This window comes from Propithecus coquereli, unplaced genomic scaffold (genome assembly GCF_000956105.1).
Source record: "Propithecus coquereli isolate 6110/MARCELLA unplaced genomic scaffold, Pcoq_1.0 Scaffold163, whole genome shotgun sequence".
NCBI classification, from domain to species: domain Eukaryota; kingdom Metazoa; phylum Chordata; class Mammalia; order Primates; family Indriidae; genus Propithecus; species Propithecus coquereli.
In genome coordinates this window covers 1,207,909-1,228,583 of record NW_012140858.1, presented here as the reverse complement: position 1 = coordinate 1,228,583, position 20,675 = coordinate 1,207,909, and the positions used below count along the sequence as shown (strand labels likewise).

The 20,675-nt window shown below is 36.9% G+C and overlaps 1 protein-coding gene across 1 annotated transcript in view; it reads left to right on the top strand.

Moving 5' to 3' along the window:
- Positions 1 to 15,969, top strand: part of KIAA0368 (KIAA0368 ortholog) — a 139,538-nt gene extending 123,569 nt beyond the window's left edge. Inside the window, exons 34-47 of the mRNA XM_012641131.1 lie at positions 1,494 to 1,559; positions 3,034 to 3,123; positions 4,215 to 4,281; positions 4,858 to 4,949; positions 5,026 to 5,092; positions 5,330 to 5,521; positions 6,078 to 6,286; positions 7,157 to 7,200; positions 7,294 to 7,486; positions 8,759 to 8,897; positions 10,887 to 10,992; positions 11,198 to 11,286; positions 14,103 to 14,174; positions 15,684 to 15,969. Coding sequence (XP_012496585.1) covers positions 1,494 to 1,559; positions 3,034 to 3,123; positions 4,215 to 4,281; positions 4,858 to 4,949; positions 5,026 to 5,092; positions 5,330 to 5,521; positions 6,078 to 6,286; positions 7,157 to 7,200; positions 7,294 to 7,486; positions 8,759 to 8,897; positions 10,887 to 10,992; positions 11,198 to 11,286; positions 14,103 to 14,174; positions 15,684 to 15,823 — 1,566 coding nt within the window. The 3' untranslated portion in view covers positions 15,824 to 15,969. The remainder of the gene's footprint in view (positions 1 to 1,493; positions 1,560 to 3,033; positions 3,124 to 4,214; positions 4,282 to 4,857; positions 4,950 to 5,025; positions 5,093 to 5,329; positions 5,522 to 6,077; positions 6,287 to 7,156; positions 7,201 to 7,293; positions 7,487 to 8,758; positions 8,898 to 10,886; positions 10,993 to 11,197; positions 11,287 to 14,102; positions 14,175 to 15,683) is intronic.
- Positions 15,970 to 20,675: the final 4,706 nt, after the last annotated feature.

The window sequence follows — 20,675 nt, the reverse complement described above, 5'->3', positions numbered from 1 at the left end:
CCCGGCCAGTTTGACACAGTTTTTTGTACGTTTATTCTTTTCAGGGTTGGGTCTACACCTTCAGAGTCCTTCTGTGGACTCCACTGCCCTACAAGTAAAGAAGATTTACACTTAGACTTTGACATAGTCCAAAATTCTTCTGCTTTTCAGATATACTCTAGTCACCTAGTCTGTGATTAGTCATTTTATAAAAATTGCAGATGAAACATCTATTATGCAAAATTAAACCAATACAGAAGGGTAGAAAGTAATCCCCTAGGGGGCCGCCTCTCCCCGTCACCACAGTATCATTCCTTGAAAAGTACCCACTGTCAATAGTTTCCTGTGCCTTTTTCAAATTCTTTTGTAGTCATAGGCTACAAAACCAAGCAAACATACTAATTTTAAAATAGTAGAACATTGTTCTGCAACTTGTTTTTTTTAATAGTAATATCTATAGTAGACATATTTTATTCCTTTTAATGCATGTATAGTATTCTGCAGTGAGGTGATTTTGAATTTTTGTAGGAGAGGTTTTGCAACATCAAAGGTTATGAATGTTCTTTTTTCTCTACACCTCTGCCAACATTGAATGACATCAGTCTGATGAGCGAAAATTTCATTGTTCTAATTAGCACCTTCCTTTTCCTCTAATGTTGTCTATTGTCTTTGCATATTATATTAGCCATTTATATTTTTCTGTGAATTGTATTTCTATACCATGCCTGTGTTTCTATTTGGCTGTTTAATTTTTTTACATTTGTCTTTGTTTATTAGTACTATTAAACCTCTGTCATATATAATGTGTTTTTTTTCAGTTCACCGTTTGATTTTTAACTTGCCTAAACTTTTCTAATAACTTACTTTCTTTCCCTTTGCCTTGATGTTGCTATTTCTTCTCCATTCATCATGCTTTCCTCTTTGAGCAGTAGACTTGCCTCCTTCCTGGGTGCTCATAGGATGTTTACTAAGAATTAGGAGATACAAGTTCTGGTCCAAACTTTGTAGTCATAGGCAAGTCACTCCTGTATGCCTTACTTTTCTGCTTTATTATGTCTAGATAGTTAACCTCTACTTCAGCATAATTGTTAGACTCAAAAACCATTGTAGGTGTGAAGGCTCATTACAAAGGTAAAGCTCTAAATATGTAAAATTTTTTACTACTTAGACACAATTGTTTAAAACCTTACGAATTTGTTTTGTCAATTCCTTTGTTTAGTAGATGGAGAACATGAGGCTCAGCAAGGGAGGATGACTTGCTCAGAGCCATACTGTATTAATTTCTATTATATTATCTCAATTTCTTACTTGTAGTGAGATGCTCCTTTTCCTGGTAAATTATTATTAAGTGCAGGTTAAAAGACATTAGAGTTAAATTTATGTTTGCTTTTGTTATATATACAGATTATTTTTTAACAGTTGTTTAGTTTGGAAGTAAAACCCTTTCATGGGATTGTTTGTGGGTTATTCCTAATTATTGAATGTCCAGAGTGACTTGAATTTGTGTTCTTCAGGCTGCGATGGATAGTGCTCGACTCAGTGCTGCCAAATCCTCTCCCATGATGGAAACAATCAACATGGTGAGTGTCTAAATAATAATGAGCAAGTTTGTTTACTTCCTAAAAGAGTAATTCTTCAAAGTCTTCAGGCTGCATTAAATGAAATAGAGACTTAAGGGATGAGTTGAGCAGTTGTTGTGATTCCAGTTTTTTTTTATTAGTATAGTTCTTTTTTCTTCTGTTCCTAGAGGGAATGATTTTCCAAATACTAGAATCAGTCCAAATTTCTGTTACAAGGGACAACAACATATTAAAAGATCTCTCTATGAATTTACATCTGTATGTCTTCGGTATGCCTATTTAGAAAGGTCCAGAGTTTCACCCCTGCCTGAGAGGTACCTTTGGGAGGAAGTAGGGGGAGGTATAAGCTGGAGGTATTAAATGAGGTAGGCAACATAAGAGGGAGGCGAAGAGAACTGAGCAATGTTGATATATTGTTTCAGTCTTAGGAGAGAATTTGCAGTAGAGATCTGCTTGGCACTCTGAGGTTCTGATTTCTAAAGTTCCTGGAGTCTGGATAAAGTCACTGTGCTGTGCATACCCTGTAGTGGTTAACTAAGATTGTGAGCTACTTACTAAGTTGATCACAAAGCTGGAGAAGAGAAGTAGCTATTTTGTAGTGCCTGCAGGAGGATTGTTACCAGAATTTGGCGTAAGCATGTTATATCTTAGTTGGATTATTTGGGGGGAAAATAAGTTGAAAGAAATAGGAACAGTTAACGAATACCATTTAGTTATGTTCATTAATGCTAGAATATATGTTGTTGAATTTTCAGAAATAAAGACCAGCAAATTATAGGAGAATTCATCTAAGAAGTTGACTTATTGGAGGTGGTTTGGTAGGGTAGGCTCACTGAAGAATACCAATTTTAGTCTAGGTTTTTCTAATACCAAACGTGGATTGATAGAGGAAGTAGGCCTAGAGAGGTCCTTTATTTTTGGGTAATTATTATTTTCGGCTTTAGTAAATTGATGTTTTTCTTTTCTTTTTTTCTTAAGGGACAGGGTCTCACTCTGTCACCTAGGCTGGACTACGGTAGCACAATCATAGCTCACTGTAAACTTGAACTTCCAGGCTCAAGTGCTCCTCCTGCTTCAGCCTCCTGAGTAGCTAGGACTGCAAGCTTACGCCACCACACCTGGCTAATTTTTTCTAATTTTTTGTAGAGATGGGGTCTGGCTATGTTGCTTAGACTGGTCTCAAAGTCCTAGGCTCAAGGAATCCTTCTGCCTCAACCTCCCAAAGTGCTGGGATTACAGGCATGAGCCACCATGGCTGGCTTGTTTTGTTTTTATTGTTGAATCACTGATGAATGATTTTTCTGTTTGTAGTATAATGGTGGTTTTAATATTGAAATCAGAGCAAAATCATAGGATTTTCAACTTGATGTCACATCCAGTGGGTACATATTTGACATAGGCAGTTTTTAATTGGATATGGTACTGACTTAATTACTTGCTAAGCTTTACCTTTATATTTATTCTTTTTCAAAAGTGCCTGCAATATCTTGATGTGTCAGTGCTGGGTGAGCTAGTTCCTAGATTGTGTGAACTGATCAGAAGTGGTGTAGGTCTTGGAACTAAGGTAAGTAGTGTATTTTTCACAAGAGGAAGGATGCATCTTTATTAGTTTGGCCACAAAAATGTAACAGCTATCATGTTTAAAATTCATATTTTATCACAAAACCTAATATTATTAATATTATATGTTAATCATTTTGTTTCTGTGGTTGCACTGATAACTGAAAACATATGACTGATTCAGAAAATAAAGTAAATGTGTTCCAGTAAATATTGTCTTACCTATTCAGTGGAATCATTTCTGTTCCCTGTTGCCATGTACATGCCTTCTGTGTTCTTGTTCATTATCAGTTCATGGAAATGCTCATCCATTTATCAGGATATGATTGTTTTAGGTGGTGATTAGCATTTCTCACAGTGGGGCCAGCAGGTATTTGGATAAAAAAAAGTCTTCCTTTTCAAGATCTTTCAAGGATCGGATACCACCCAGTACCCTCTTTAAAACAAATAACTCACATTTTTTTTCTTGTGACAAAATTAACACTTGCTTATATTTTAAAATTTTAGCATTTGTAGATCGGAAGAAAGTTAAAAATTGTCCATAATTTTACCATGTAGAGTTAACTGGTGTTAATATTTTGGAGTGTTTCCTCTGGTTTCTTTTTTGTGCATGTATCTTCTACAATGTCTTTTATAAAGTCTGTATGATACTCTATTGTATGGATGTAACATTATTTTAATCCAAAGAACGTCTGACTTACTGTTAGTTTTTTTTTTTTAAATATTAAACAAAGTGCTGTGATGACTGTCTTTGGACACATCTGAAGCCACTTCCTTAGGTTAAATTTCTAGAAATGGAAATGTTAGCACAATGACAGATAAGACAACATAAATTGCTTTCCCAGGAAATTGTACCAATCTTCTTTCTTTTTCATGGTGTCCAAGATCACCCTTCTTCCTGCTATAGGTCTTGGAAAAAAATCTTTGCATTACTATTATAGTTTGAAATAAGAGTTTTCCTTTTTTTAGATTGAATCCTGGAGGGGCTGTTAGGCTTCATGTATTTTATGTTGTTAAATCTTTGACACCTAAAACAAATGGTTTGGTAGAACATCATGACCATCTAGTTTAGACTTTTGCCTTTGTAACCCATAGGGCGGCTGTGCCAGTGTCATCGTGTCATTAACTACTCAGTGTCCTCAGGACCTAACACCTTACTCAGGTGAGTGTGTCAAATGATGTGTGGTGATATTTTCACATGGCTGTGTCTTGTGTACAGAATTTTAAAAGGGAAAATAATTATTCAAACATGCTTGGGATGCTGTATGCTTTTTCTCCCCTCAGCCCCTCCCCCCCAATTTCTTTCTCTGAAGAGTTTATCAAGTTTAGCAAGTTTTTACTGTTTTATGAGGATTTGATTATTTCTTTGTGGAATGAGGAAATAAAAGTATCTGCCATTCTGTAGGACTTGTTCACCATTTATAGCTAATCTTACATCAGCTATAGAAAAATTACATTTTTCTCTTCTTAGATTGCTTCTAGAAGAGGTTAATGAACTTTATGTACCTGGCTCTAATTTTGCAACTTTTCCCATGGTATTCTAGACACAGTGTAATTTTTAATTTTATATCAGGCAAAGGGAAGCAAATGGATAGTACAAATACAACATTCAAGGGATCTAAACTACTATGGAGTAAATCAGATGTTAATTACAGGATTATGTTTGTTTTCATCCTGGGAACAGAGCAGAATATTTAGTCAACCAAATATCAGATTTTTTTCCCTTTATTTCTGGTAGGTAAACTTATGAGTGCTTTGCTTAGCGGCCTGACAGATCGGAACAGTGTGATTCAGAAATCCTGTGCATTTGCCATGGGCCATTTAGTTCGGGTGAGTTGAATTCCTTATTTAGTTAAGTAAAGCTCTGATAATTACAAAGAAATGACTAAGATTGTTTGTTTTTCAGACCTCACGGGATAGTAGCACTGAAAAACTTCTGCAGAAGCTCAGTGGCTGGTATATGGAGAAAGAAGGTACCTTCCTCCCCCTATTTTCTGTCATTTTTAATTTAAATGTTAACAAACTAATAAAACAACAAAAATTAATTCTTACCCTCCATGATTTTATGTGCTTTGCTAGAAATACTTCTAATTGATTTTACCTATTTATTTGTTTTGCTGTGATACAAGTTGAGCAATAGTTTATTTAAATTGGTTACCCTTAAAAACAATAAATATCATAAAGATTTTGGTTTCTTCTGCTTTTGTCAGAGCCCATCTACAAGACCTCCTGTGCTTTGACTATTCATGCTATTGGACGCTACAGCCCTGATGTATTAAAGAACCATGCCAAAGAAGTCTTGCCTTTGGCATTTTTAGGCATGCACGAAATTGCTGATGAGGAGAAATCTGAAAAAGAAGAATGTAACTTATGGACTGAAGTGTGGCAGGAAAATGTACCTGGTTAGTAAATGGTACCTGTGAATTAAACCTGCTTCTTAGGAACCACAGCTAGAATTTTTTACTTTCTTCATAAATTCCTCTGTAGTTACTTTCCGAGGACCTTAACAACATGCATCCCATTTAATTTTAAGCCTATCCAAATTGCTCAGTTCTCAAGGTTGACGCTCAGAGCTCTTCTCTTTATTTATCACTGCCCATGTGAGAGAATATAAACTCTTTTCAAGCAAAGTAGAACTTTACATTTTCAGTTGAGAGTGTAATTGTGGTTTTATGTTGCCTTAGCGTGTTATTTTAGAATAGTGTTTTTTCACCTTGACACATACTAATGGATGATCACCACTTGTGTGACACCCTCCTATAGGCACATCGAAGTTCATAAAGTTCTGCCATTGTAGAAATAAGCCACACCACCACATACTTTGAGAGAGTGGAGTCTTTTAACAGTTGAGAACCACTGCTTTAGACTGATGGACACTGACTTTTTTCGGACTTAGAAAAGTCAGTTAATTTTTCTTTCCACTTAAAAGTTGTTTTAATTTTGCTTTTTATAATCTAGGTTCCTTTGGTGGCATTCGATTATACCTACAGGAGTTGATTACCATTACCCAGAGGGCTTTACAGTCTCAGTCTTGGAAGATGAAAGCCCAGGGTGCAATTGCCATGGCATCAATTGCAAAACAAACAAGTTCTCTAGTCCCTCCATATCTAGGAATGATACTGACTGCGTTGTTACAAGGCCTGGCTGGAAGAACGTGGGCAGGAAAGGTAAAGAAACCATTCATGCCCAGTTAAATTTAAGGTATCCTTAAGGGATTCCAACTTCATGTTTCATTTTCTGTTAAAATAAGAAACTGGTTTTTTGTGACTTCAGATGGATTTTTTTTGCTAACCAGATTTCCTAGCCATTGGGAAGCTTTGGGTAAATTTTGCCTGATTGTGATATTTCATCTCAAAGTATAACCCACATGTCCTTGAATAATGCACAGTAATGCTGGAGATTGATATATTTATCATCTTCAGCCTTCCACGTTATGTCTTAAACCAAGTTGTCACCATTTTGTGCCTGTTGACCTCATGAACAGATCAGGATTGGGCATATGTGAAATTGAGTAGCAAGATGAGCTGCTTCTAAACCTGGGCCTGAAGATGCCCATCTTTGAGGCCTGTGAATTATTAACAGTCATTATTTACACAAGGGCTATAGTAGGGTACTTACAGTGAACACTCAGTGGGGAACATGAGATTGTGGCAACGATTGTATATTCAATCATGTAAAATTATTGTACAGTTCAATAGTGGCCCATGCAGTACCGATGAAGTGTAGTACCTGACTAGGAGTCAGACCTAGTTCTAATTCTGTGGTTGACACTCCTGTCTGTGTGACCAAATCAGTGTCAAATCAGTTCTCTAGGCCTTTATGAAATGGAGATGAAGATAATTATCCTGCGTCTGTGGTTTGGAGTAAAACTCAGTGGATGTGCTTATTAAATGGTACAGTGCATTAAAGATAAGGTGACTCTTGTTAATTTTTGTTGTCGTGGTTATTAAATATTCCTGTGGTAATTGTAGTCATAGTGTAGAGTGTAAATGACGTGTTTCAGCTTAATAATATTCCCTCATCTTTCCACCCCTTAGGAAGAACTATTGAAAGCCATTGCCTGTGTGGTGACAGCTTGCAGGTAAATGTTCTTTCATGAAGATGCCATTTCTGCAGCTGAATCTGAGCAGCAGCCTTTATTAACTGTTCTGATGCTTTTGTATGGATCCTGTAGCACAGAGCTGGAAAAGTCTGTCCCCCATCAACCCAGCACAAACGAGATTCTGCAAGCTGTTCTGAAGGAGTGTTGCAAAGAGAATCTCAAATACAAGATTATAGCCATCAGCTGTGCAGCCGATGTCTTGAAGGCCACCAAAGAAGACAGATTCCAGGAGTTTTCTGACATTGTTATACCTCTTATTAAGAAGGTAATGACCACCTGTATCCTCTTGGGTCTGGTTTATACTTTAAAAAAAAAAAAATTTTTTTTCCTGTGCTCTAATTGCATGTTTTATATATTAGTTTTACTGCAGGTAGCAGAAAAATTCCAAACTATCATGGCCTCAAACATGATAGAGGTTTGTCTGTCACATAGTAGTTTGGAGCCTCACAAAGCTTTCAAGAATATCAGCTCTTTGCAGCTCTCAGCACTGCCACGTCTAGACCGTGGTCATTGGCCTCAGGGTCCGTAGTGTATGTGTGTTCCAGGCAGGCCTGGCAGAGGAGATGAAGCAGGGATGAAAGATCATGTGGGCCTGTCAGTTTTCTCTTCCGGAGAGTTCCTGGAAACTGCTACACAGCACTTCACTTATATTCATCTCATTGGCGAGTGCTTAGTTACATAGCTGTGTCTGGCAGCAGATGAAGCTGGGAAAGGGAGTCTTCATTCTGGGTGTCCATTTGCCTTCCATGGCAGGTAGAAGGGGAGAGTAGATTCTGTAGTGAATGAACAGTTTCTGTCACAGTAAGCTGTGCCTCGGAAGCATCTGCAGAAGCCACCCCCACATCCTAGGGTGAAGGAGCTCAATGTACCACGTGGATTGCCTCTGCCATATACTGGGGGACTTTGGTTAAAAAAAAAAAAAAGAATTTGATTTTGGAAAATGGAGAACTCATTTTTAAAGTTTGAGTTCTGGTTCATAGAAAGAGGGGTATGGTTTACCTATTTATTTGTGAAATGAATTACTTTAAATAGCATTCTTCTTGTGTTGCTGCTAATGTGCAGTTTTCTTTCAGTAATAAGGCTGTTTATATAATTTCTGTTACATACATAATGGTAGCGTATGAAATTGGGAGACTTGTGTTTTCAGTTGATTTTGTCACCAGCTAGCTGGACCAGTTGTTTCCCTTGGCCTCTGTCTATCAAGGAAGAGTTTGGATTTAGATCATTGCCGAGTTCCTTCCATCTTCAATTATGATTGTAATGTCCTCTTATGTTCTGCTCAAAATATTACATATACAGTATTTTTTTTTTGCTTTTGTTTTTACAGATTCCTTTAAAGTAGTTCCCAAATTTGTTTAGAGGTATAATATTCCTGTTACAAATTCTTGTTACCAATGGGAAATCTTACGGTAGAGAATTTACCATTTAATTCTTGCTTAATATTTCCTGCTCTGGTACCAGATTGCTTTAATAGTATACCTGTAACTTTAAAGAATAAAATATTAAAGTTTGCCTTCCTTTTCTTGATATATCCTAGAACTCACTTGAAAGCACTGGGGTCCGGACAACCAAAAATGAAGATGAGAATGATAAGGAAAAGGAGCTGCAGCTGGAATCTCTGCTGAGTGCCTTTGAAAGCCTGGGCAAAGCCTGGCCCCGCAACGTGGAGACTCAACGTAAGCCCCAGAAACTACGTTTGAAGAAGTGCTGTGATCAGAGGTTACTTAATGAGAGCAGAGATTTTTTGTATGACAAATTATAGTTACTGTTTCTTGTAGAGTGTCATTAATTAATAGTGAGAATTATCCAATAGAAATTTTACTTCTACGTGAGCATATAATCTCATTGATCATTGTATTACTTTACTAGGGCTGCTGTAAAAAAACTATCACAAGTTGGGTGGCTTAAACGACCAGTTTATTTCTCTCAGTTCTGGAGAGTAGGAGTCCAAGATCAAGGTGTTGGCAGTGTTGGTTTCTTCTGAGACTTTTCTCCTTAGCTTATGAATGGCCATCTTTATCGTGTGTCTTTACATGGTCTTTTTTCTGTGTCTCTGGGTCCTAATCGCCTATTCTTATAAGGACACCTGTCAGATTAGGGCCTACCCATATGACCCTTTCTGATGTACTTACAGGCCGAGGTACTGCTGGTTAGGATTTCAACATATGAATTTTGTGGGACATGGTTCAGCCCATAACAATCATGTTATATTTTATGGAGATACTTTGATGAAAAAATATTTCTGTTACTCTTCTTTATGATCACAGCTCTATTCTGAGGAATCTACAAAATTTATTAGTGGGGTCTCTTCATCTCAAAATTAATGGCCTCCCTACCAATTCTTCAGTAAGCAAGTGAAATCTCTGTTTCACTGAGAAACCCATGACTGTTTAGAAGATGTTCAGAATTGGACATGTATTTCTAAAGGATTAAATACAAACAGTGAACCTTGTTGGAGTAGGTTGCAATTAATTTGGAGTTCTTTGACAGGGCCTTAACCTTGGGGCAATACTATTTTAAATTTGCGTGTTGATTCTACAGTGCATCCTGCTGAAAATCTCAATATTCTTGAATGTTACAAAAAGTGTTGTTGATTATAGGTGATTGGATATATCTAAAATCAGACTTAAGGTTTTCTTTGAGTTCTATCATTCTTTGTATGAATTTATATATTTGCTGTGTTATAGGAAGGATTACCCAAAAGATACAAATTTGTAAGTGAGGCTGTAGTGGAATTCCTCTTATTTAACATCATTGAGACTATTAATTTTTCCTTGATAGGTAGAGAAAGTAGGGAATTACATAAAAAAGATGATGCAAATACAAAGCAGTTTATTTTATAATATAAGATATGGAAATGTACATTTATTTGCCAGTTGCCGAGCACAGAGCCAAGGCCTTTTTGAGAATTTAACTGTTACACATTAACTTGTCATAGATATCTTATAATGTACAATGTACAATTTCTGGGTTTTGCTTCTTTAAAATAGAGAAGGAAATTTCAAGCTTTTATGAAGCAATCCAAGTGCAGAATTCCAGCCTTCTACCTCCTCCCCCCATCTTTACATGTGTTTGAGCTCGACTAAATTCTACAACATTTAAAAATAACTCCTTTGTTGAGTTTTCTACTCCTGATTCATTTGTTGGCATAATATTAATTACATAATTATAAGAAAAATTGAGTTGGCATAATAGTTTTGTGATAAAGCACTGTTGACTCTTGGTAAACCAACACTTTGCAAAAGGTTATGAGTGTCTAGAGAGGAGCTCCTGGCTTCCAGAGTTCTGCTTTCTTTGGCTGTCATTCAGGAAGTTTTAAAGGGGAAGGGGAGTGTAGTTAAAGTGCTGTTTCAGTTCCATGGAGGATGAGATGCCTTGAAAATGAGCATTTTATAAACAGTTACGTTGCACCTTTGTGGGGACAGTATCTGATTAATAGTGTTTGGGAATTTGGGTGCAAAAGTGACACTCAGGTTTTTTTTGGAAATTCATGGCTTTAATTAATTTATTATTTTATCTTCTCTCTCCTTCCTATTTTTCTCTACCTTTTCCTCCTCTGTCTGTCTGTCTCTCTCTTGCTCTCTCTGTCTGTCCCTCATTTGCTCTGTCTCTTGCTCCTTCGCACTGTCTCTCCTGCTCTATCCCACTTGGTCCTTTTTTCCCAGGTTGTTATCGTCAGGAGCTGTGCAAACTGATGTGTGAACGGCTAAAACTCAGCACGTGGAAAGTGCAGCTAGGAGTCCTGCAGTCAATGAATGCCTTTTTTCAGGGGTAATTTACTCATGGTTCAGTTTTTTTATTTTGTCCACTCCCCCCAGCATTTTATATGTACAATGGAATTATTATAAATTTTAAATTTGATAGGTAAAGTGACATGATAAAGTGATATATGCAGATAGAAATTGTTTGTGCCAGGAAGGATTTAGAATGTTTCCTTAGTAACTAGCATTTGCATCTTGCTTTCTGATTTGTATAGGTTAATGCTTTTAGAAGAAGAACATGCAGATCCTGAGGCTTTGGCTGAAATTCTCCTTGAAACTTGTAAATCAATCACATATTCTTTAGGTGAGTGTAGTAAACTGAAATTGATAAGGAGTCCTAATATATGTATATATTTTTTTTAAGAGACGGGATCTTGCTGTGTCACCCAGGCTGGAGTGCAGTGGCATGATCATAGCTCACTGTAACCTTGACTTCCTGGGCTCAAAAGATCCTCCCACCTCAGCCTCCCAAAGTAGCTCAGATTATAGGTGTGCACCACCATGCCTAGCTAAATTTTTAAATTTTTTGTAGAGATGGGGTCTTGCTATGTTGCCCAGGCTCTTCTGGGCTCTAATTATTATATAAAGCTAAGGAGCTAAGCTTCAAATATTTCCTACCTTGTCTGGAACTAAATTTCTAGAACTCTCCAACTTAATATACTCCATATGTATCCCTAAATGGGAATATTTTAACGTGGAACTGTAATAGGATTTTACCATTTAGACCAGAAAAACCTTTGTGCCAAGTATTTATGAAATTTTTTTATTGGGAAATAGTTTAAAATTTACAGAGCAGCTGCAACAATAGTACATATAATACTTGTATACCAACAGTCCCCAACCTTTTTGGCACCAGGGACCAGTTTCATGGAAGACAGTTTCAGTGGACAGGGGGTGCAGAGCTCAGGTGGTGAGACGTGTCTGCTCACCTCCTGCTGTGAGACCTGGTTCCTAAGTTTCATGGAAGACAAATTTTCCATGGACTGGGGGGCGGAGTCAGGCAGTGATGTGTGGCCTGGGGTTGGGGACTGCAGCTGTATACATTTTACCTAGAATCATCTGTTAACATTTGGTCCCATTTGCTTTGTCATTTGGATGTCTATGTGTGTGGATTTTTTTCTGAAGCACTTGATATGTGTATTGCTTACATCAATCCCTTTATTCCTGAATTCTTTAGTGTGCACTCTTTTATACACCACAGTACAGTTGTCAGCTTTAGGTAGCATAATGTGGATGCACTTTTTTTATCATTCATATTCTAGTTTGTTCATTTGACTAAGTAATGTTCTTTTTTTTTTTTGAGACAGAGTCTCACTGTGTTGCCCGGGCTAGAGTGCCATGGCGTCATCCTAGCTCACAGCAACCTCAACCTCCTGGGCTCAAGCGATCCTTCTGCCTCAGCCTCCCGAGTAGCTGGGACTACAGGCATGCGCCACCATGCCCGGCTAATTTTTTCTATATATTTTTAGTTGTCCGATTAATTTCTTTATATTTTTAGTGGAGACGGGGTCTCGCTCTTGCTCAGGCTGGTTTCGAACTCCTGAGCTCAAACGATCCGCCCGCCTCGGCCTCCCAGAGTGCTAGGATTACAGGCGTGAGCCACCGCGCCTGGCCAGTAATGTTCTTTATAGGATTTTGTCCCTCCCCTCCATTAGGGAATCCAGTCTAGGATCATTTATTGAATTTTGTTGTCCTATCTTTTTCGTTTCCATTAATCTAGAGCAGTTCTTCAGCCTTTTTTTGTCTTACGTGACATTGACAGTTTCGGAGACTAAAGTTCTCCTCTCTCCCCTTTTTGAAAAACAGAATGTTTCTCTTTTGGTGTTTGTCCAATGTTTCCTCATAATTAGATCCAGGTTATGAATTCCCAGTTGGGATACTACATTAGTGATGTATCCTCCTCACATTAAGAGGCTCACAGTGTCCAACTGTCCTTATTTGTGTTGTTAATTTTGATTACCTGATCAAGGTACATCAGGTTTCTCTACTTTGTAGTTACTATTATATTTTTTCCCCTTGTGTCTAAAGGTAGCTTGTGGGAAAAAAATGTTTACGACCATTGAAATAATCCGTTCCTCTTCAAAACTGTGTCTAATAAGGAGTCTGTGAGAAGACACTCTAAGACCATGCAAATACTTCTCTTCAACATTTCTTCTCTAGATTTAGCATGCATTGATGATTCTTCCCTGAACCAATTTTTATGAAGATGATTTTCCAGCTCTAGCAGTTTCTCCATATTCACCATTTGGTAGTTGGAATTCTAGTGTAAGCAAGATTCCTCTCTTTTACCCAGCTTTTTATTTATCTATTACTATCTGTTAGTATTGATTCATGGATTTCTTCCCCCTTCAAATGGTTCATGGTTATTTTTCTTAATTAATTTGTTACTCAACTTGTCCCAGATTTGTCCAGCAGGAAGTCCCTTCAAGCTGACTCTTGTGTCCTTTTGAGAGGTCACCATCATTCTTTGTAGGACTTCTATACTTTGTAGCTTAACAAGGTGTTATAAGTTTATCTCATGCCTTCCCTGCCCTGGGTTTGGTTGTGTGTTAATTTTTTTGGTAGACAATTTTACTGTGAAGCAGATAACATGTCAAAGAGTAGACGCCAAGAAAGCATGTTTCGGTAGCAATTGTTAGAGGTAATGTGCTTTTATGAATAAAGAACTGGCAGCTAACAAACTTGTCTTTGCAGTGTTCCAGGCGTCCCTGACTTAGCCTAAACATGGTTTTACAGTGTTCTTTGGTAAAATGAAGGGAGGGTCATGGAAACCTAAAGACTATTCTTAGGTGCCATATGAAGATGACTGTGTGTTTGAGAGAGTGTCTGTTAACCTCCCACTTCTAAAATGGACGTTTTAAATATTGTCATTTGTTGTGGTGATTGTTATATTTGGCCAAAAATTTGTTGCTGTTTTTCGTTTTCCCAAAATAAAGAATGTGGGCATGTTGCACATTTCAAATATTTGACGATAATTAGCAAAAGGGAAGCTTCCTTAAAAAAACCGGACGTATCTTTCCGTAGAGTTACCATTTGTGAACATCTTTCTTTTAAGAACACTAATCTGGCAGGTTCAATTTTTAAGGCATACCTTTTGAACTGTATGATTTTTCTTCTTAGAAAATAAGACCTACTCATCTGTGAGAACAGAAGCTTTATCTGTGATAGAATTGCTGCTTAAAAAACTTGAAGGTGAGTTCCTGATAGTTCTCATTGGAGGAACAGAAAGCCAGGACACTTTATGGCATATGTTTTCAGAAATGTTTTATTTTCTGTTTTTACTTATACTCTAAAAATATACTCTAAGCATATACTCTGAAGCACAAATTAGTATACACGTTTATGCAAGTATAAGGTACAAAGCTAAAACTATTAAATTTTATTTAATATTTACATTTGGTACTCTTTTAATTTGTATACTTTTAATGTGTTATTCAGCTATAGTTATCTCAAAGTAATCAAGTTTTTGTTCCCATCATGAATCCTGATTTAATCTTGGTCACCGGAAGTGGTTGACAGTGGTAGAATTTGCTGTGTATGTACAAAGAAGCAGAATGACACACTGAAAAGTAGAGTCGGAAAAACATTTTAACAGTCACCTACCTGAGTCTTCAAATTTGGTAGCAGTAGTTTTCTTTTCTTTCTTTTTTTTTTTTTTTATTATTTCAGCAGCAGTAGTTTTCTTAATCTTATCTTTTTTTTTCTGTTTTCTTTTTCTTAAACTTTATCAAGAAGCACATTTCTTCTAATCTTCTATTGTGTCAATGGAAAAAGAAAACTGTTAGCATTTCTCTAGCGGTATATCTGCTACTAATTTCCAAAGGAGCCTCCTCCTCTTAATTGTTTTAACTTCATGGATTAAGAGTGTAGAAGATGGAATAGTTTTCTCCACAGCTTTGTGTGTTTGCTCTTTGTACTTCTGTCTCTATCTTTGCTTAGCAATTAAAACACCTCTCTCAGGGCTCCATCAGATAGGCCTTTTAGACTCAGTAACACTAAACATCTCATAATCTCTTTTTTCCTTGTTGAAATAAAAGAGCAGGGCACTTAGTCGTATTACCAGATTCTCAGTTTTCCAGATACATACTAATACAGTGTAGATGAGGAATATGAAACTAAAAGGTTAAATAAGTAACTTGCTTGGAGCCGCATTGGTAGAAAGTGGCAGAACCTTGTAAACAAGATTTAAGATTTGATATGCTTTCTTATTTTCTAAAATTTTCATTATGTATGTAGTTTTCTGATGCTTTCCTTAGAGAACAGAGTAACAAGAGTATCATGTTTATCAATCTGATCTTGCAGTTATGAAATTTGTTTCAAGATTTTTTTTTTTTTTTTTTGCTGACCACATCTTACAAAGTGGCCTTGTGGTGTTGTGGAAATGACTTGTTTGCTACTGTGTGCCTTGCCTTGATACTTCCTTCTTCCCACTTTGTTTCAGTGCAGTTCACTTCTCTTCCTTCCACTGTTACTGGGGAAAGGAGATGAAACTACCTGATGTGCTTTCAGGCTATTGTCAATAATTAGGTTTTGAGATACCTATTGAACCCGTGATCACTATATACTGATCTGTTATCAAGGGGTTGCTTTGCATTTATTTTGGGGATAGTGTATATGGAGAAAAAATCGTTTTAACTTTTTTTCCCTTGCTTGTTCTATAAGGATTGTCTGGGTTTTTTCCTTCTTTCTTTTTCCATTCAGAATCTAAACAGTGGGAATGTTTGACATCTGAATGCAGAGTGCTCCTGATTGAGTCTTTAGCTACTATGGAGACAGACAGCAGACCTGAGCTGCAGGAGAAAGCATCATTACTGAAGAAAACACTTGAAAATCTGGAATAAATTAGAAGGGGAAGAAACAAACAAGTGCCATGTTCATTGGGGGGTTGAAATGGTGGTATTCTTTGAAAAACCAAGTGGGGAAAAGTAAAGATTAATCTGTAGCATGCATCATTCCTTGGCTGAAATAAAAAAAAAAAAGCCTTAAATTTTGTTTTTTGTTAGCTTTATTTTACTCGATGTGTTTAAAGTATCTGGGCTGAGTGAGCTTAATGGAACCTTGCAAGTTTGAGAGGTGGTTGTAAAGGAAACTGGCAGAAATGTTACTAAAAGTTAAAGCTGTTACTAAAGGAATTATTAGACAAAGTTGCAGAGCAAGATGGATAAAAATCTTAGAGCTACATTCAAATTAAATAAAGTTATTTCAGGAAGGGATCCTGTAAATCACTTAGTCTAACCCTTTTCTTTTATACCTGAAGAAATAGGCTCTGAGATGACATAGGCCTATGCTAAGGTCAGAACCTTGGTGTTTAATGTCCTGCCCAGTATGTATGCTTTTTTTTTTTTTTTTTGACAACCTGCTGCCAAATCAGTGCTAACCCTGGCTTACCCAAGAAACTTCCAAGATGAGGTACATTTAGGGTGGCATACACAGTCCTTGTATCAGAACTAAAGTGGCCCTTACCATTGGGTTCTTGAAAGTCAGAGCCAAACATTGTCATGTGGTTAGATGGCTGATTTTTAAAAAATGATTGTTTAGCATCTTTACGGATTGGGAGGGTGAATTCAGTCTCCATATGATAATTCTGACTGTCATTCTTTTTAGGAAGATGAAAGTAGTTAAGGACAAGATTACTCATCTTTCTATATCTCTGTATCTGTGGTTGTGTATCTTGCAAAACCAAAAATAACAATGACAAAATCATAGACTGCCTTGATTTTGACCATTTATAATCTCAAAACTAATGACAAATTTGAAAGTTTTTACTCACTTTTATGCTAACAGTACGCCTTTATAGGGTAGAAGGAAAGCATTGTAATTAACCGTCTGGGAATTACTCTTTTTTAATGCGTTTTCTCAAAATAACATGATACCACTCCAGGTAAATAATTGCACCTAGGGTTTTCCCCCTTCCTTCTACTGCTCAGGCCCCTGCCTAAAAGTGTAGGACAAGTGGAAAAATAAATGTAACTTAAGTGTTTATGGTAAACTGAGAACTCTGTAGCTCACCTTGGATTCCAGAGCACAAGACTGGTTTACATTCAGTACTGACCCGTTACTGACATTCATGCCAAGAACGCCCATGTTTATTCTTTTGGTGGTCTGCATTGACCAATGTATTTCAAACTTTTTTTGACTGAGTCGTAATAAAAATAACTTTTACATCATGACTTAGAGTATGTGTGTGTGCGTGTGTGTATGTGTGTGCGTGTCTGCATATAAAATCTTTAAATGTTTGGTGAAATAATACTCTTACTAATGTGTGATACCCTTTAATCACCTCCCCCCCCCAGTTTAAATGCTCTTCAGATGCACTAAATTAATTTCCTGACTCACAACTGAGTTGCTGCTCACAGTTTGAAAAGCACTGCCGTACATAGTACCTAGACTTGGCTGTATAGGTTTTGGGATTGCTTCTGATTGGAAAGGGGGAGGGTTGCAAATAAAAACTTACTTATTGCCAAAACATTATCTTTGCTAATAATGAAATATAATTGTGAGTTTTAGTAGCATCATGAATTTTAAGGGACCTATCATGGACTTCCATTTGAGAATGGCTTTTGCTTGGGGAAAAACCGACTTTGGTTGGTTTTCAGAAAGCTTATGGACTCTTAGGAGTCCAGATCAGTATTTCCCCCTCCACGAGGTGCCCTCTGACACTTTAATTTACAGTACCTGGGATACTCTTCCTTGGTAAGAATGCAGTGCAAGTCAGGTATTTTCAGAAAGGAAGAGTATAGGGCCAAGAATTGTTCTTGGTCTCTTCAAATGTTAACACCTCATCATTTTATGCTTTTCATGCATTTTGTTATTTAATATTGGGAATTTCCGTTGGTGCTGAGATTGGTGCTAAGACACCAGAACCTTAGTGCTTTGTGCTGTTGAATTACTGTACATTTATTTTAGCTTTCTAAGCCCATTTCTAACTTACACACTTATTGCCTTTATCTTGACCAGCCAACTTATTTGCACAACTAGTAATGCTAAGTCATGTCTCACAGTGCAGCTTATGTTTGGTGTACATACACGTGTGCACATATATTTATTTAAAAGGATTTATAACTGAGAGTTTGTAATTGTGAAATTATGATACTGGTGAACAAATGGCAAAAGGACCCACCACATGTTTTTATCATTGGCCTTTGTTTTCCAAAGCCATCTGGAACAGATTTTGATTATTTTCTCTCTAGAATTATTCAGTGCTACTTGTCATACAAGTAACCAATTTGTAGGGTCTATGTCAGATTCTTTGTTCCTGGAATTAGTGCACTAGATATCTTCATAAATTTCTTGGTATGTGAAAAGGAAATACCCAAAGTGTGGCAATTGGAAATCAGAACTATGAAGGTAATATAAAATTAACTTTTTGGTGATAAAGAGCAGCTGTTTCTTTAGTGAATGTTTTTATCCAATTTACAATCCCAATGTGTCTGCTTATAACACTGTCTGCACAACAAAACCGACTGCCACCACTTGCCCATTGCTTTCACCTTCCATCTTTTACTTGTGTACTTACAGGAAAAAGGAAAGAAAAAAGATACGACCTCGGTCTGAGTTCACACTACCTGCCCTTCATGGGGCATTTCTGCCTGCTGCTGCCACAGTATATTCCTGCTGCTTGTTAAGTCCGAGGAGTTATTCTGACATTGGCACTGATTGTAATGTACAAACTATTGTTAAATGGATGTATATATAACAGATTTTTGTATTTTAGATGCGATGTGTTCACAGAATCTTCTGCAGTATGTACTCAGCTATCTAAGCGTGTGATGGTCTTACTTGAAAGGAAAATCCCCAGGAAGATATTAAATGGTAAATAAAAGCTGCACGATCTGTTCTTTCAAAGTAGTGCATTAATTTTTACTAGTTGTCCAGGAAAATAGCTCAACTGCCAAGGCATCGACAATTTATACTTAAAAAAAAAAAAAAGGGAAGAAAGGCCCTACTGCCTGCCACATTCCAAGCCACCCCCAGTAAGTAGAATTGCTACTTAAGTGTTCGGGAATTCAAAGGCAAAGCAGAAACAAAAGCAAGACACCCCAAACAACTGTTGTTAGATACTTGGAGAAAAGTTATTAAAAAATTTGATTTTCTGATAAAAGTAATCCCATATGAGCATGTAGAAACAACAAGCAGTTCTCCTTTTGACCAGGATTAATAGATGTGGCTATAGGCATAAAATGCCAGAGATACAGGCACAGCCTGTACTACCAAACAAATTTTAGGCTGTGGAAGATAGGCTTGAAGGGTAAGAATTACCTTGTTTACTCTCTGGTAGCAGAGCCAATAAGCCTAAATTGTTCCCTTCTAGTACACTTTTCTGTCTTTCTTTTTCTCCTTTCAAACAGGTTCCAAGTTAATTGATTGGAATAACAATTTTTTTTTTTCCTTAAAGACATAGGGTCTCACTGTGTCACACAGGCTGGAATGCAGTGATGCAATCATAGCTCACTGCAGCTGTGAACTTCAGAGCTCAAGTCATCCTCCCACCTCAGCCTCCTGAGTAGTTGAGTCTCCAGGCGCATGCCACCACGCCTGGCTAATTTTCTTTTCAGTTTTTGTAGAGCCGGGGTCCTGCTATTGCCCAGGGTGGTCTGGAACTTCTGGCCTCAAGCGATCTTCTTCAGCTCCCCAAAGTGCTAGGATTAATAGGCGTGAGCCACCACGCCTGGCTAAATTTTTCTTACGTTTTTTGGAGACACAGGGTCTTGCTGTGTTGCCCAGGCTGGTCTCAAACTCCTGGGCTCAAGTGATCCTCTTGCCTTGGTCTCCCAAAGTGCTAGGATTACAGGCCTGGGCAACATAGTGAGACCTCATCTCTACAAAAAAATTTTTAAAAAGTGAAAAATAATGTTATAAAAATTAGAAATGATCAGCCTTTCAAACGATGCTGATTGATGATACTTACATTTAAGTAGCATTAACAAAACCTTTATTAAAAAATATAAAAGACAGAAAACAGCTAATAGGAATACCGGTTTTTGTTTGGGTATTCTTGAAAAGAATACCTTAAAACCAATTTTGGGTATTAGTGATGGTGAGATACGTAATTCTGTTATGCTACTTTTGATTTCAGAACAGTGTTCAAATACAAAATCTTTTCTGAACATCATTTGAGGCAAGTATTTTTTGAATATTTTATTTTAGCACTATAAAGATGTTCTCTGTTTCTGGCCTTCAAAACATTGTGATATCTGTGGCCATTTGTTCAAATTGTTTCCCTGGATGTCGTGTAATTTTTATGTTTTCATGATTTTCCCTGTACTTTAACTATGATGTACCTATGTGCATTTCTTCATATTTATCCTGCTAGAATTTTGCTTAGATATTTGAATTTCTAAATGTATGCATTTCACCAAATCTGGGATTTTTTTTTTTTTTTTTGTCATTGTTTTCTCAAAGAATTTTTTTTTTCTGTACTCTTTCTCTTTCTGGAACCCTAGTTAAATCTATGCCATATCATTTGATATTATTCTACAGGTCTCAGTCATTGTAAAAAAACCTATCTTTAGATTCAGTTACTCCTCTGCCATATCCATTCTGATATTAAAGCCATTCAGTGAATTTTTATTTCAGATATTTTAATTCTTAGTGCTAAATTTTCCATTTGATTCTTTTTTATATTTTCTAATTTGCTGAGACTTTCCATTTTTAACTTCTGTTTCAAGAGTGTTCCTAATTATTCATTTTTAT